This window comes from Leucopleurus acutus, assembly GCF_964270905.1.
Source record: "Leucopleurus acutus genome assembly, chromosome: 15".
NCBI classification, from domain to species: domain Eukaryota; kingdom Metazoa; phylum Chordata; class Mammalia; order Artiodactyla; family Delphinidae; genus Leucopleurus; species Leucopleurus acutus.
This window is the reverse complement of record NC_139157.1, coordinates 52,370,701-52,386,894: the sequence shown is the minus strand read 5'-3', so window position 1 is coordinate 52,386,894 and position 16,194 is coordinate 52,370,701. Positions and strand designations below refer to the sequence as shown.

At 37.5% G+C, this 16,194-nt stretch overlaps 1 protein-coding gene across 4 annotated transcripts in view; it reads right to left on the bottom strand.

Annotated features, from left to right (window-relative positions):
* Window positions 1–16,194, bottom strand: part of ATG5 (autophagy related 5) — a 119,801-nt gene that overhangs the window by 79,120 nt on the left and 24,487 nt on the right. For all 4 annotated transcript variants that reach the window (XM_082855642.1, XM_082855641.1, XM_082855643.1 and 1 more), the window contains exon 5: window positions 420–582. In XM_082855642.1, coding sequence (XP_082711768.1) covers window positions 420–582 — 163 coding nt within the window. The remainder of the gene's footprint in view (window positions 1–419; window positions 583–16,194) is intronic.

Sequence of the window (16,194 nt, the reverse complement as noted above, 5' to 3'; positions counted from 1 at the left end):
AAATCCCAGCCAAGAGAGAGAGAATCTGAGCACAAAGCAAGGCTTCCTGTTCTGAGAAAGCAGAGACTAGAGATTGTGCCCTACCCAGGTGGAGGTATTTTGGTACATACACAGGGTATTCAGTTGCAATTCCAGAAGGATCGTGACTAGGACTAAGCTAAACACAGGAAGTTTATACTGTCTTTTATTAGGGGCAAAGCAATCTGTCTAATGCTAGGGAATCCAGGAAGAGAGGGATGCTAGAAGGGTACAATGTAAGAAAGGTATGACCAAAGGTGGCTTCTTTGTGAAATTCTGTGCACAGAGGCTGGAATTTAAACTTGTATCACCAACCCTAAGATGTACCAATTACTCACAGGATTATAGTTACTTCATACTTCATAAAGTGGTATTATGAAATTAAACATTGTTATATTTACCATTTTGTAAACCCATCCAGAGTTGCTTGTGATCTTTTTTCTGCATTTCATTGATTACTTGACTTTTGTGCTTTAAAGCATCTGCTTCTTTCACACAAGACATAAAATGAGCTTCAATTACATCCTTAGATGGACAGTGCAGAAGGTCCTTTTCTGGAAAACTCTATCAAAGGAAGAAAAAATACACATATAAAACAGGTACACACATTACAAAATTAGCTCTTCAAAGAACTGTTATCTCCTGCAATTTTCCAATATTTTAAGCAAACCACCTCTTACCTTTGCAATAAAGAGATTTTAGTATAACTCCAAATACTTTTTTAAATTAACTTAAAAATCTTTAGCTGTCTGGCATATTCTGCACTTTTTCCAAATAATCCTTATGTGATATGGTATGCATTTATACAACATGAAAAAAGATATGAAAGAACAAGAATTTTAAAAATAGCTTTTTGACTGACCATACCTAGTATTGTCAAGGATGTGGATGGAAATGTAAAATGGTACAAACACTGTGGAAAACAGTTTCGTAGTTTCTTCTAAAAAAGCAGACACCTACCATCTGATCCTGTCATTCTACAACTCGGTATTTACTTAAGAGGAATAAAAGCATATGTCTACACAAAGACTTTTACATGAATGTTCACAGCAGCTTTATTTGTAGCAGTAAAAACACAGGAAGCAACCTAAGTGTCAACAGGTAAACAAATATATAAACTGCAGTATAAACTTATCAAAGTGTACACTTTTAACATGCATAGTTTCCTTTAGGTCAATTAGGGCTTAACAAAGGTGTTAAAATGTAAGGTCAAATAGCAAAATTTACATTCTTTACCTTCACTGAATCTTTTAGGCAGTTGAGGCAATGATCATTGGATAAATAAGCAGTAATGTAAATGAGATGACATGTACTTTTCACCGAAAAAAAAGAAAGATATTAACAATAATAGCTAACTGAACGCTTACTATGTGACAAACATTGTACTAAGACTTTAATATGGATTAAATCATTTAATTTTCCTAACATCTCAAGGTAAACACTATTGTTATTGCTATTTTACAGATAAAAAATATATAAATAAAGCTCTGGGAGTGGATGGAATTGTACAGCTTGCTAGTGGTGGAGCTAGAATTAGTCTGACTCAACAGTCCCAGCTCTTAAACCACCATGCAATACCACTTCCTCCCTAAGACCTAAATGTGTACTTAATGATTATATTTGAACATTATCTTACCAAAAAAAGACATTGTTCTATAAGTCCTTTAATAAAAATGGAGTCAAATAATAATGGTAGAAAATAGCATTAGTTATAGCCTACTCATGTTATTAATAGACAACATTCAATTATCCAAGTCATGGAAAGCTCCTGAATGATTAGGACATTTACCATAGATGCCCTCCCACCAAAGGAAAAGGCACTTGACTACCTATGGCTATCTCCTAAAGCATATTTTTTAAACGCAAATAATCAGTCACACCTCCTTCTATTTTCATAGAATCCAGTCTCACAGTTTCTGCTGAGTAAACGGTAAGCCACTATACAACTACCCGCTAGTCACAGTTGCCTAGAGCAGAAGGAAACAGCTGAGACAATCAAATTGTCTCTCTAGGTACAAATGGATTCCAGTTTCATGGTGCTCTTGAACTAGAAGTCCATAAAGAATTAAGATGGATACTTTCAAACAGGCACACAAAGGCAAAGAATAGGAGAAAATATAAAATGTCTTAAGAATGAAAAGGCAAAAGGAGAGTATGAGGGACAGATGAAACTAAAAGATGAGAGAGGATATGGACAGCAGAGAGAGTGTCCCTGCCTTAAGCAACTTTACAATCAGCTGTATTTGCTTTGAATCAGCTAGACTGAAGGGATTTGCCCTGGATTCCTGACCAGGACAAAGAATTAAGTGTACATCATATCAATTCTATTACAGTCAAATGGATTAGCAATATGATAATGATTAGCATTATGATTTAAGAAAATTTCAATTTTGTTATACTTGATCTATAAAATTAGAAGGGCTTTTTCAGACCAATGCTTTCTTTATTTTTTACTTTTTTAGGCGTGCAGCATGTGGGATCTTTGCTCCCCAACCAACCAGGGATAGAACCTGAACCCCCTGCAGTGGAAGGGCGGCGTCTTAGCCACTGAACCGCCAGGGAAGTCTAGAAGGGCTTTTTCAGTTACTGTACAGTAGTCCCCAACCTTTTCGGCACCAGGGACCGGTTTTTCCCGGGAAGGGATTTGGGCGGGCAGGTGGGGGAGGTTCAGGGGGTAATGAAGCTTCGCTCACTTGCCCGCCACTCACCTCCTGCCGTGCGGCCTGGTTCCTAACAGGCTGGGGACCCCTGTTGTACAGTTCACTACACTGCTAATTATCCACTTTGGTTATGAATGAGTGGCAGAAAATATAAAAGTTCATGTTCCAAAGAAAATATTGTCTTCATGTACTTTAATTTATGACCTATTTAAGCTTAAATACCGTTAGAATTTCTTAAAATTGTATACAAGCTGATTATGAAAAAAAGGAGTTAGGATCTCTCAAACCACTGGTTTGAAAAATCAGGAGGAAAAAAATCCCACCGTTTTTTAGTGTTGCATCAGCATAGGCTGCTAATTCCTTCAATGGCTCTTGTAACCAGAGAAGGTACTGAGGTTTTCCTTTTCCCAGACTTCCACTGCTTTGCAGGTTTCTAAACTTAACCAATGCCGACACCTATAATTGATAGCTGACAATTCCAAATGCCTAATCTTTATAGCAAAAGAGGGGGGTCTGTTAAGAGAGTGCATGTTTGTACACCTACCCTTCAACAGAGAATGCCCTATCTCCAGATGAACTCTTTAATGAAATGAACTCAGGGGAAGCATGAGAGCAGTAACAGAAAAACGGAGATACCTGCTTAGGCAGCCATAGCAGTTGAATTAATTGTGGCAATGAATACAGTGTCAGATGTCTCAGCCAAAGCCCCCACAGCTTCTACTCATGAAATGCTCTTCTTTCCATGATTAGCTTGGGCTGGGGTGGGAAATCTTTTTTTTTGAAAGCTTCACAATAAAATTACAAGCAGAACCTTGATTTGTTACATTACATTTCTAAATCTCTTCTCATATACATGAGCAGTTGTGTTTAAGTGCATTATCTTTTCAGTCCAAATTCTTGCAAATAAAGGCAGCGACTTTAACGCCATGTTTACTTGCTTTCATTAATCTTCCAAGTCAGAATCCTAATAAACTAGATCTAATTTCACTTTTTTCCTGAAAGGTTCCATTTACTTATATATTATTACCTGTGTCCTTTAATTAAAATATTAATCCAGGCAGTCTGGAGTATGTCCAGATGCATTAGAGATAACCAAATAACACTAAACTAAACACTAAAACTACTTACAAAGTTAGTGGGGAAAAAAAGCTTTTTCAGTGGATTAATAATAATATTACAAGCTCTATTATGACAATAGAGCAAAACAAAAAAAATTTCCCATGTACTGCTGATTCCTCCTTCTCCCCGTCTCCCACATCCAATCAAGTTCTGTTGAATCTACATCCTAAATAGATCTGAATCCATTCACTTTCAACATTCCCAATGCCACTTTCCTAGTACAAATTAACAACTATGTGAAATTTCCCAAAAACCTCGTGACTGGATCCCATGCCCAAAATCTTACCCTCTTTAATTCATTTTTCACATTTGGAGTCATGGTGATCTTTCTAAAATGCAAATCTGGTCTTCTCACTCAGCTGCTCTGTTCTACTTTTAGGATAAAATCAAACTTCTAATGCTTTCAACATTCAAATGATTTCTCTCCCTGCTAACCTCTCCAGCATAATCTCTTACTCACATTTCACGTACTCCATTCTCTTTCCCTTCTCTCCCACATACAGTCTCTGCTCCAACGATCCTGAATATCTGTCATCTGTTCAGACATTCTTTCAGCCATACTCTCTTTTCTGTTCCTTTACACAAACTATTTCTTCTGCCTGGCACACTCTCCTTGCCTATCTCTCAACCACCTACATGCCTACCCCCCCAAAAAAATCCTCCTCAAAATTCAGATTCAGTTTTGATATCACTTCCTTCAGGAAATTTCCCTTACTCCCCAAGTCTAGGTCATGTTCACAAAGTCCTTATACTTAACTCTATAATATCATTTATATTCTTATGTCACCGTACTCTTAAAGCTGGTCTCTGTCGCTACAAGACAGAGACTAAGACTGTTCTCAAGTCTGTGTCATCTCAATAAACTTTTAAAAATAAGTAACTTTATTGAGATATGATTTCACATACAGCCAAATGAAGAAATTTTACACATACAGTTAGATAAATTTTGATACTGCGTAACTGTCAGCCCAAACAAGATACAGAACATTACCATCACCTTCTAAAAAGTTCCTTGGTGCCCTGTGCAATCAGTTCCCCCATTTTGAACCTCAGCTACCACTGATGTGATTTGTATCACCAGAGATTAGTTTTGCCTATAATATAATCACATATCAACAGAATCATACAATGTGCGGTGTTGTGTACTCTAGCATCTTTCACTTAGCATGTTTTTGAGATTCATTTTTGTTACTGCATGTATCCGTAGTTTCTTTTTATTGCATAGTAGCGTACAACTGAATGGATATACCACCATCTGTTAATCCAAAACCCTGTTAGTAGACATTAAGATTATATGCAAATTTTGGCTACTATTAAGAAAGTTGCTATGAACATTAGTGTACAAGTCTTCTGAGAACATGTTTTCATTTTTCTTGAGTATATATCTTGAAATAGTAATGTTGTCATAAAGAAAGTTTATGTCTAACTTTATTTAAAAACTGCCAAACTATTTTCCAAGATGAAAGTACAATTTTACACTCCCTCCAGCAATGTAAGAGAGTTCTGGTTACTACATTCCTCAAACTTAGTACTGTCAGAATTTTTTTTTTTTGGCCACAACGTGTGTGGCTTGCAGGATCTTAGTTCCCTGACCAGAGATTGAACCTGCCCCAGGGCAGTGAAAGTGCCAAGTCCTAACCACTGGACCACCAGGGAATCCCTTTTTTAATACACATTTCCCTGATGACTGATGATGGTGAGCACCTTTTCATGTGCTAATTGGTTATTCCCATATGAACATACATAACATACATATATTATATACCTGTTCATATATATACACATATATATGTGTGTGTGCATATATATGTCTGTTTAGATCTTTTGGATGTGTTCCAAAGTGAATGATGTATTAGGGAACAATTTGAACAATGTAAATTTCATGTTTACTTTTGTAAACATTGTCCACAATAGTAGGTGAAGACAAAAAATGTACCCAGCTAAACCAAACCAAATCAGAACACAGAACACACACACCCCTCAGAAATGGATCCACTACTTCAATTCATACTATGAGCTACACTCATCCACATCCTATGTTATAATTTTGTCTGATTTCAGATAACCTTCCTCCTATCACTTCACAATAACTAACAAGCTGCAATCCTTTCCAATGCTCATTTCAACAAGCAAATTTCCAGTCTTTTTCAACACAGAGTGCCATATTCATTGTAGTACTTATGTATTCCTTAACCATTTAACATATGTAAAATTTGTTAAAATGTAAAATTGTGCTTTTATTAGGTTCCTATCTTTTTCATTTGTCATTAATGAAGTTTTGGGGTTTTCTCTGATTTTTAACAACACAGTACTTTTTAAGAATATGTATCTTGCAGTAGAGCAAAACTATGTAGAAGTGGTGAAAGCAGACACTCTTGCCTTTTTCCTGATCTTGGGTGAAACATTCAGTAAACCACCATTTAGCATGATTTCAGCTGTAGGCTTCTCATATTTAGTCTTTGTCAAATTGAGACAATTCCCTTCTATTCCTAAGCTTGCTAAGAGTTTTGATGAAAAACGGGTACTGAGTTTTGTCAAAAGCTTTTTTTGCATCTATTCATCAAATCATGATTTCTCTTTTTTCCGCTAATATGCTGAAATGAATTAAATCGATTCACTGATAATGAAGTTGAGTCACCCTTGTATTTGTGGGACAATCTCAACATGGTCATGGTGTATTGTCCTTTTTATATGTTGCTACATTCGATTTGTTTGTATTTTCTTGAGTGTCTGCATCTAAGTTCATTAGAAATACTGGTCTGCAATTTTCCTTTAATATCTTTAATAGGTTTTGGTATCAGAGTTATTCTGACCTGTAAAACAGATTGGGAAATATTCCCTCCCCTTGTATTTCTGGGAAAAGCCTATAGATTGACATTACTTATTCCTTAAATGTTTGATAGAATTCACCAATCACGAAACTAGGCAAGGAATTTTACTTTGTGAGGATTTTTCTTTAAATTACAAATCTAACTTCTACATATATTCAGGGGCTATTCATATCTGCTACTTCTTCTTTTCATTGAATTTGTCCATTTGTCAAATTTTCTGTCATAAAGTTGTTCATGATATTTCTTACTATCCTATTAATGTTTATAGGATCTGTAGAAATATCCCATCTTTTTCATTCCTGGTATCAGAAATTATGTTTTCCTACTATAGAAAGATTTTTCTTTTTTTTTTTTTTTGTGGTACGTGGGCCTCTCACTGCTGTGGCCTCTCCCGTTGTGGAGCACAGGCTCCGGATGGGCAGGCTCAGCGGCCATGGCTCACGGGCCCAGCCGCTCCGCGGCATGTGGGATCTTCCTGCACCGGGGCACGAACCCGTGTCCCCTGCATCGGCAGGCGGACTCTCAACCACTGCGCCACCAGGTAAGCCCTGTAGAAAGTTTTTAATTCCCTCTAAGCACTGCTTAGGATGACTCCCACAAACTTCAATATGTTGTGTTTCCATTATCATTCAGTTTGAAATACTTTTAAAATTTCCCTTGTGATTTCTTCTTTGACCCACAGATAATTGAAGATTTAGTGGCCTCATCCTTTAGATAAATGCGGCCACATATTTTACTTACAGACATTATTAACCCTTCCTTAAAATTATATTATTCTTGCCTTAAACTGTCATTTCTCTTTTAAAGAAGTTAAAAGAGGTAATTTTTTCTATTTATCATTTATTTACCATTTCTAGTGTTCTTCATTCCTGCCTGTAGCTTCTTCCAGTGCTTTAAGACATCATTCCATTTTCTTCTGTTCTTCACTATTTGATGAGAAGTCACCCATCATTAACCTACTGTTCTCTTGTGTCATTTTTTTGGTGGCTGCTTTCAAGATTTTCTGTTTATAACTGGTTTTCAGCAGTTTGTGATGTGCTTGGATGTGGTTTTCTATATAGTTACTTGCTTTAGATTTGCTGACCTTCTTTAACACACAGACTGTTTTCTCCCCCAAATTTGGAAAATTATTAATCATTATTTCTTTTTTTAAAAATTGAGATATAGTTCATATACAATTCACTTAAAATTGACTATTTTAAAGACCAGAACTCAGTAGTTTTTAGTATGCAGTTGCCCTCCATACCTGCAGCTTCTTCATCCATGTATTCAACCAACCACGGATCAAAATGGAGTGGGTTTTATCTGTGGATGCAGAACTTGTGGATACGGAGGGTTGACTGTACTACACCATTTTATATAAGGGAGTTCAGCATCCAGCAGATTTTGTTATGGAGAGGGGGGTCATGGAACCAACCCCCCACAGACACCCAGGGACAACTCTATTCACAAGCTGTACAACCATTACTGCTATCTAATTACATAATATTTTCAACACTCAAGAAACAAACCTTGTATCTGTAAGCAGTCACTCCCCATTCTGTCCTCCCTCCAGCTCTTGAAAACCACTACTCAACTTTCTGTCTCCATGGATTTGCATATTTTGGACGTTTCATATAATGAATCATATAAAGTGCAGCCTTTTGAGTCTGCCTCCTTTTGCTCAGGCTCAGTATGATGTTTCAAGGTTCATCTGTGCTACAGCATGTAACAGTACTCCGTTCCTTTTTATGGCCAAGCTATATTCCATTGTATGGATATACATTTTGTATATCCATTCATCAGTTGATAAGCATCTGGATTGCTTCCACTTCTTGGTTCTTATGACTAAAGCTGCTATGAACAACCATGTACAAGTTGATGGGTAGACATATGTTTTCAATTCCCTTGTGTATATAACTATGAATGGAGTTGGTGGGTCATATGGCATTTGAGGGAATTGCCAGATTTTTCTCCAAAGCAGCTGCAGCATTTTACATTCACAACAGTAACATGTAACCTATGAAAAGTACCGATTAGCCCACTCTCTCCAACACCTGTTATTGTCCAACATTTTGATTATAGCTATTTTAGTGGGCATGAAGGGGTAACTCACTGAGGTATTTCTTTGCAGTTCCCTAATGACTAATTATGCTGAGGTTTTGTGGGGGTTTTTTCATTATTTATTTTTATACAATTTTTAAAGGTTACTTTCCATTTACAGTTATTACAAAATACTGGCTATATTCCTCACGTTGCTCAGTACATCCTTGAGCCTATCTAACACCCAAGAGTTTGTACCTCCCACTTCCCCCACCTCTATGTCTCCTCTCCCCCAACAGTGGTAACCACTAGTTTATTCTCTATATCTGTGAATCTCCTTCTTTTATGTCATATTCACTAGTTTATCCTATTTTTTAGATTCCACACATAAGTGACATCATACAGTATTTATCTTTCTCTGACTTATTTCACTTAGCATAATGCCCTCCAAGTCTATCCATGTTACTGCAAATGGCAAAATTTCATTCTTTCTTATGGCTGAGTAGTATCCCATTGTATGTATGTATGTGTATATATATATATCTACCACATCTTCCTTATCCATTCATCTGTTGATGGACACTGAGGTTTTTTCCATGTCTTGGCAACTATAAATAATTATGCTTGGTTTCTTTTCATATGCTTACTGGCCATTTATATATCTTCTTTGGAGAAATGTCTACTCAAATCCTTTTTCCATTTTTAATTGGGTTATTTACCTTTTTATTACTAAATTCTAACAGTTCTTTATATATTCGGGACACCAGACCATATTAAATATATAATTTTGCAAATATTTTCTCCTATTCTGTGTGTTGTCTTTTCACTTCTTTTGAAGCACAGAAAGTATTTCATTTTGATGAAGTCCAATTTATCTATTTTTTTCTTTGGTTGCTTGTCCTTTAGTTGCTGGTACCATGTAGTTGTGTTTACTGTTGCTTTGAAACCAGGAAATGTGAGTCAAATCATATTTTTTAAAATTTTCTTTCTGACCCATGCCCTCCTTCCTTTCCTTCTAGGACTCCAATTACATGTATGTTAGACGGCTTGATATTATCCTAGAAGTCATTGGGACTCTGTCCCCACCTCCCTCCAATTTTCTTCTCTCAGTTCTTTACATTGGATAATTTCTATGGATCTGTCAAGTTCACAGAAGCTTTCTTATGCCATCTCCAATTCACTGTTAAGTCCATCAGTGAACTTTTAATTTCAGATACTGTTCTTTTCAGTTCTGCAATTTTGTTATCTTAAGTCACTGAGTTTTTAATAGTTGCTAATTCATTTTTTGCTAATTCCAAATGTGGGTTATCTCAGGGTCAATGTCTACTGACAGCACTTTTCCCCTTGATATGGTTCAAGTTTCCCTGCTTATTTGCATGTCTAGTAATAGACGATTGTATGCTAAACATTGTGAATATGGTGTAAGGATTCTAGATTATACTGTCTTTCTTGTTGAGTTTGTTCTGCCTGGAGCCTCTCCTTGATCTTAAAAAGGCTTAATTTTAGGCTTTATTAGGGCAGATCTAGAGCAATCCTTACTCTGTAAGAGGAGTTAAACTTTGTAAAGAGCAAGATGGTAAATGTATTATTTGTGGGCCATACAATGTCTATCGCAAGCACTCAACTCTGCTGTTGTAGTCCAAAAGCAGTATGTAAATGAATTAGCATGGCTGGCTGCATCCATCCATTATTTATGGTCACCAGAATTTATATTCCACATCATTTTCACATGTCACAAAATATTATTCTTTTAATTTCTTTTCAGCCACTAACAAATATAAAAAACATCCTTAGATCACAGGACATATAAAAACAGTCAGTGGGCCAGATTTGGCACACGGGCCATAACTTGCCAAACCTTTCCAAAAGCACAGCCTTTCAGGAATCTAAGATTAATATCCAGTATATTAACTAGGTCTTTCTCCACTCTGGATGGGCTGAAATCCAACATCTCCAGGTATTATGATATTTCTCCCACTTTTAACCCCCTAACATGCACTCTCTACTAGGCCTTAAGGAACATCACCTACATGTGTGCAGCCCAACCCTCAGCCAGGCACTCTTGGGGAACTCATACTTCTGTACATACCCTCTTCTTCAACAACCTGTCTAACAAGTTCCAGCTGCTTCAGCAGCCCAAAACTCCAACCTCTGCACCCTCAGTTCAGTAGAGCTTCCTTGCTCTGCTTGAGTTCCACTCCCCATGACATAGTTAGCCAATTACCCTGAAGCACAGAGATGGGCTAAATGTGGGGCTCACCTAGTTTGTTCTCTTTCTCGCTACATCCAGTGCCTGAAAACAGCTCTACTTCATATACTTTGTCTGGCTTTATAGCTGCTTATGACTAGAGGAAAAATACAATCCACTTACTGTCAGAGACGAAAGCAGATGTTAACCACAATAAATATTTGATACATAATTTAATGACTGAACAAACCTTATTTCATAAAGTTTTAAGTATGTGTGACCCTCTGTGATCTCAACCTCTTGGTGTCCACACCTTTCTGTAATCCCTTCCCCTGGAGTGTAGGTAGGACCTGTGATCTGCATTAATCAAAAGAATATGGCAAAGGGACTTCCCTGGTGGCACAGTGGTTAAGAATCCGCCTGCCAATAAAGGGACACGGGTTCAATCCCTGGTCCGGGAAGATCCCACATGCCGTGGAGAAACTAAGCCCATGCGCCACAACTACTGAGCCTGCGCTCTAGAGCCTATGTGCCGCAGCTACTGAACCCACATGCTGCAACTACTGAAGCCTGCACGCCTACAGCACGTGCTCCGTAACAAGAGAAGCCACTGCAATGAGAAGCCCGCGCACCACAACGAAGAGTAGCCCCCGCTCGCCACAACTAGAGAAAGCCCACATTCAACAACAAAGACCCAAAGCAGCCAAAAATAAATTAAAAACTTTTTAAAAAATGTGGCAGAGATTATGGGATACTACTCCTGTGATTAAGTCATGTTATATAACTCTGGTCTTGCTAACAGACTAGCTCTAGAGGCTCTTTTTGTTGACTCAATGAAGTAAGCTACCATGCTGGGAAAATCCACATGGCAAGGAACTTCAAGCAGTCTTAGGTGCTGAGTATGGCCTCTAGCTAACAGTCAACAAGAAGATATATCCCTCAGTCCCACAATCATAAAGAAATGAACTCTGCCAGCAACCTGAGTGAACTTGGAAGCAGATTCTCAAGTCTCGAGGCAAGAATACAGGCCAGTCAATACCTTGACTACAGCCTTGTGAGACACTAAGCTGAGGATCCAGGTAAGCCTCACCCACAGAAACTGTGCAATAATAAATGTGTGCTGTTTTAAGCTGCTACATTTCTGGTGACCTGTCCCACTGTGATAGACAGATAATATAATACACTATTGATAAAACACTTCAAGACACCCACCAATATATAGAGCTGGGAAGTACAGGCAGCAGAAGCATAGGGGAGACCATGAAGTGCACTTAAGAACAAGGAAAGCTACCTCAGATCTATGTCATCAACACACAGTGGAAGGAGCAGGGACATGGTAAATTACCTGAGAGAGAGACACAGTGGCTCTTGGCCTAGTAAGAAAACTTGTCCATCAGAAAAAGGGTGTGGTCAGTCCTACAAGTATAGTCAGGACCAGTGGTAGTGCCTTCCCATGCACCGCAGGAAAGATAGAGTGCCTTGATCCAAAAACCTAAGTTTGTCTGGTCACAATCATTCAGCAGTGTTTTACACAGAAACACCTACCTTAATGCTGACCCAATTTTGCCTAGCAAATGTGAGCTCTGACCCTTAATAATCACTGTCAAGATTCAAAATTTAAATGTCTGTTCTTTTCAAAACCTAAGTAAATCAGTTTAGCACCATTTTATTAAGAGAAAAAGAAAAACACTGAATTATTGTTGGGTTTTTTTTACTCCATTAATTTTTTTTAGGATAGATATGCAATAGACCTGAGCATTTTAAAGAGCCCACTCTCTTCATTCGATGTTACTAAATTTCTGAATCACACTACTAACTTCCCTCTTTAAAAACTGCACACGCTGTAAGCAACCTTTTGATTATAATGCAGCTTTGCAAGCAAAATGCCTATAGGAATAATAAAATAGCAAATAAAAAATCAGAGAGAAATAAAGCAAAGGTAGCAAAATACCAATTGGCAAATCCAGGTGAAAGGTATGTGGGTGTTCGACTCTCAATCTTTCTAATACAGGTTTGAATTTTAAAAAATAAAAGCTGAGGAAAGAGAAATAAAATAATTTTCTCAGGAGGCTAATCAGATTTAGGAATCAAAAATGTCCTTGAAGCTAATTAAGAAAACCATGAAGAAGATACCTTTTTCATTCCTGTTTTGGTAAACAGGAAAAGAAAGCAAAGTAAATCTACATGTTTTAAAGTAGTTAACACTTTACAATTGCATAATATTTCTCTTTCAGAATTCAAAAAATAATATAAAAATTCCTACAAAAACAATTTTCTGAATCATCCTTTACAACCTTTTGGTTTTGTACACACCACTAACTTTTTTTAAAAAATAAATTTATTTATTTATGGCTGCGTTGGGTCTTTGTTGCTGCACACGGACTTTTCTCTAGTTGCGGCGAGCGGGGGCTACTCTGGTGCATGGGCTTCTCATTGCGGTGGCTTCTCTTGTTGTGGAGCACAGGCTCTAGGCACACACGCTTCAGTAGTTGTGGCTTGCGGGCTCTAGAGTGCAGGCTCCGTAGTTGTGGTGCATGGGCTTAGCTGCTCCGCGGCATGTGGGATCTTCCCGGACCTGAGCTCGAACCCGTATCCCCTGCATTGGCAGGTGGATTCTCAACCACTGCGCCACCAGGGAAGTCCAACACTAACTTTTAAACCTACATTGTTTTCTAAACTCTTGTTATTCAACCCATGGTCTGGTGCATCAACAGCACTGCGAACTTGTTAAAAATGCAGAACCTCTGCCCTCGGCGCAAACCTATGGAATCAGAATCAAAATCTGCACTTTAACAAGACACACATGTGATTTGTACGTATGTTAAATTTTGTAAAGTACTGCTCTAGACATTAAAATTCATTTACTATAAACATTATGAATCTATTCAAATGACAAGCATCAAAGTCAGTTAAAGATTAGAGAAAATATGTCCTTTCGAAAAATTTTTAACAGGTTTTCTCCCCAAGAATTCAGTGTGAACTATGAACTGACAGAAATGTGTGTGATGGAGGTGGGGGAAGCTCTTGGAGATTTCAGTGTTGCACAAAATCTAATTAAAATCAGTATCTTTGAAAGCAACTGTAAAATAAAAATTCTAAGCAGTCTGGTTAAAACACACACATCATCTGACACACTCAATACAAAATCATAAAAGATAAAATACTGATGCATCAACTGACAGAAAGTTGTTACTCGATAAATTTAACCTGTTGATGAGAAACTATTTTCTAGAAATTTAAAGAAAACTTGCTTCCTCAATCTAAAAGCATTGCTTTTCTACCTGCAAATTTAATGCTTACTCAGTTTCATTATAATCAATCAAAAGCCGTAAGGCAATACAAGGGGATGTGGGCCTACATCAGGCCGTATAAGCTATCAATTAAATACCTGAGGACGACCTTTGTGGTAAACCAGGTCTTATAACCCTAAATAAAGGGAACTTAGTATAGGGAGAAAGAAATCTGGGCAATAATTTTCCTCCAACACAGGCCAGGGTCAGAAAGAGTAAGAGCAGCTGACAGAAACACGCTGGTAGTTGGAACAAATTTAAAACATCCTCTAACATTCTGCTTTCTATTTAATTTCTCTAAAAAACTTTCCATCGGGGAAGACAATGTATGACCTACTAAGGATCCCAAAGAGCAATTCATTTTAAAATATCAAGAATAAACCCAGGGCTTCCCTGGTGGCACAGTGGTTGAGCGTTCGCCTGCTGATGCAGGGGACACAGGTTCGTGCCCCGTTCCAGGAAGATCCCACATGCTGCGGAGCGGCTAGGCCCATGAGCCATGGCCGCTGAGCCTGAGCGTCCGGAGCCTGTGCTCCGCAATGGGAGAGGCCACAGCAGTGAGGGACCCACGTGCCTCAAAAAAAAGAAAAAAAAAGAATAAACCCATTACCTGTCAACACAAAAACTGTATTTTTGTGAAAAATAACTATATTTTCCAAGATGACAACAACAACAATTTAGGGAGAAGACCGGCACTGCTGTATAGTTTTGCAAATATCTTTATAACGTCTGGCTTAACGGGAAGTAGATGGAGTTATCTTATTTGCTTCCACATTCAATACTATGCAGTTGTTTTGGTTAAAGTATGTAATTATACAGGTTTATAAAAATATGTAGTTGGAAAAAGTAGTATTTTAATAGTCTTTTCAGATTTATGGATATTCTTTTTTGATACTACATCAATTCAATTAGTTTATTATAACATTAATGTGGAATCTGAAAGCACATCAATAAACATTTTGACCTCAGTTACATTAAAATTCCTGATGCCAGCCATGCACTTTGAACAGATCTTTCACACATGCATAATTTCTCAACATAATGCATTGATCATTTGGAAAGTATCTGTTTACTGAGTTAAGGTAGGCCTTCTCCAAACGTTTTCATGTTTCACGATATAACATTTCTTAAAAATCAATTTGTTAAAATGACCACCAATCTCATCAGAAAATTCTTTGAGAATAATAAAGCTGTCAAGCTCATGGTGACAACAGATACATGTTTTCTAAAATTCTAATTTTCACTTAAAGTGCAAATCTTATTATTGGAAACAAATACTGTCAGTTGTTTTCTCTGCAATGAGAGGTCACTTTGTTTGTTTTAAAGAAACTAACAAATACCCAAGTGTGAATAAACCACAGTTTGTCAGTCACTCTTTCAAATAAAAAATGCTGTTTTGTGAGAAAAGTGGCTCATGTAGCTCTCAAAGTAAACAAGGGCACAATGCTTTTCCTTAAGACAACCATCGTATTTGGCACACAGCAGAAGTGCTTTATGTGTATTCCCATTTCACCACATGAGATTAAAAAGACATGTACTTAAGAGTCAAGATTAATAATAATTAATAATTTGTACCACTTCACCCAGGACAGGCCTAGTGTGTGGTGGTGAAGAATACAACGACCACTAGCACATTTTGGTACAGGGCCTTGCTCTGTGCTAAGGTGCCAAAAGTTTTGCTCACCATCGCTTTTGCAGATCAGTACAAATTTAAACACAGTGGAAAGGGCAAATAGCATCTTAATATTATTATGGAAATAGGAATCCCCATGGATCTGGGTCCATCAAGCACTCTGAGAACCATAACACTATACCCATCATAAGAATTCTAAGCCTTTCCTATCATTGTTACAATCCATCAACTAATTCAACCAATAATTACAGACGGCCTAACAGGCAATGCCAACTAGGTACCATAAAATTTGTTTGAGTATCTTTTGTATCATTCACTCGTATATCCCAGGCTCCTAGAACAGTGCGTGGCTGGCACACAGCAGGCTCTCAGTATTTGTTGAATGAATAAAATAAATAAGTGGGTAACTATGATATATTTTAACCTAGATTTC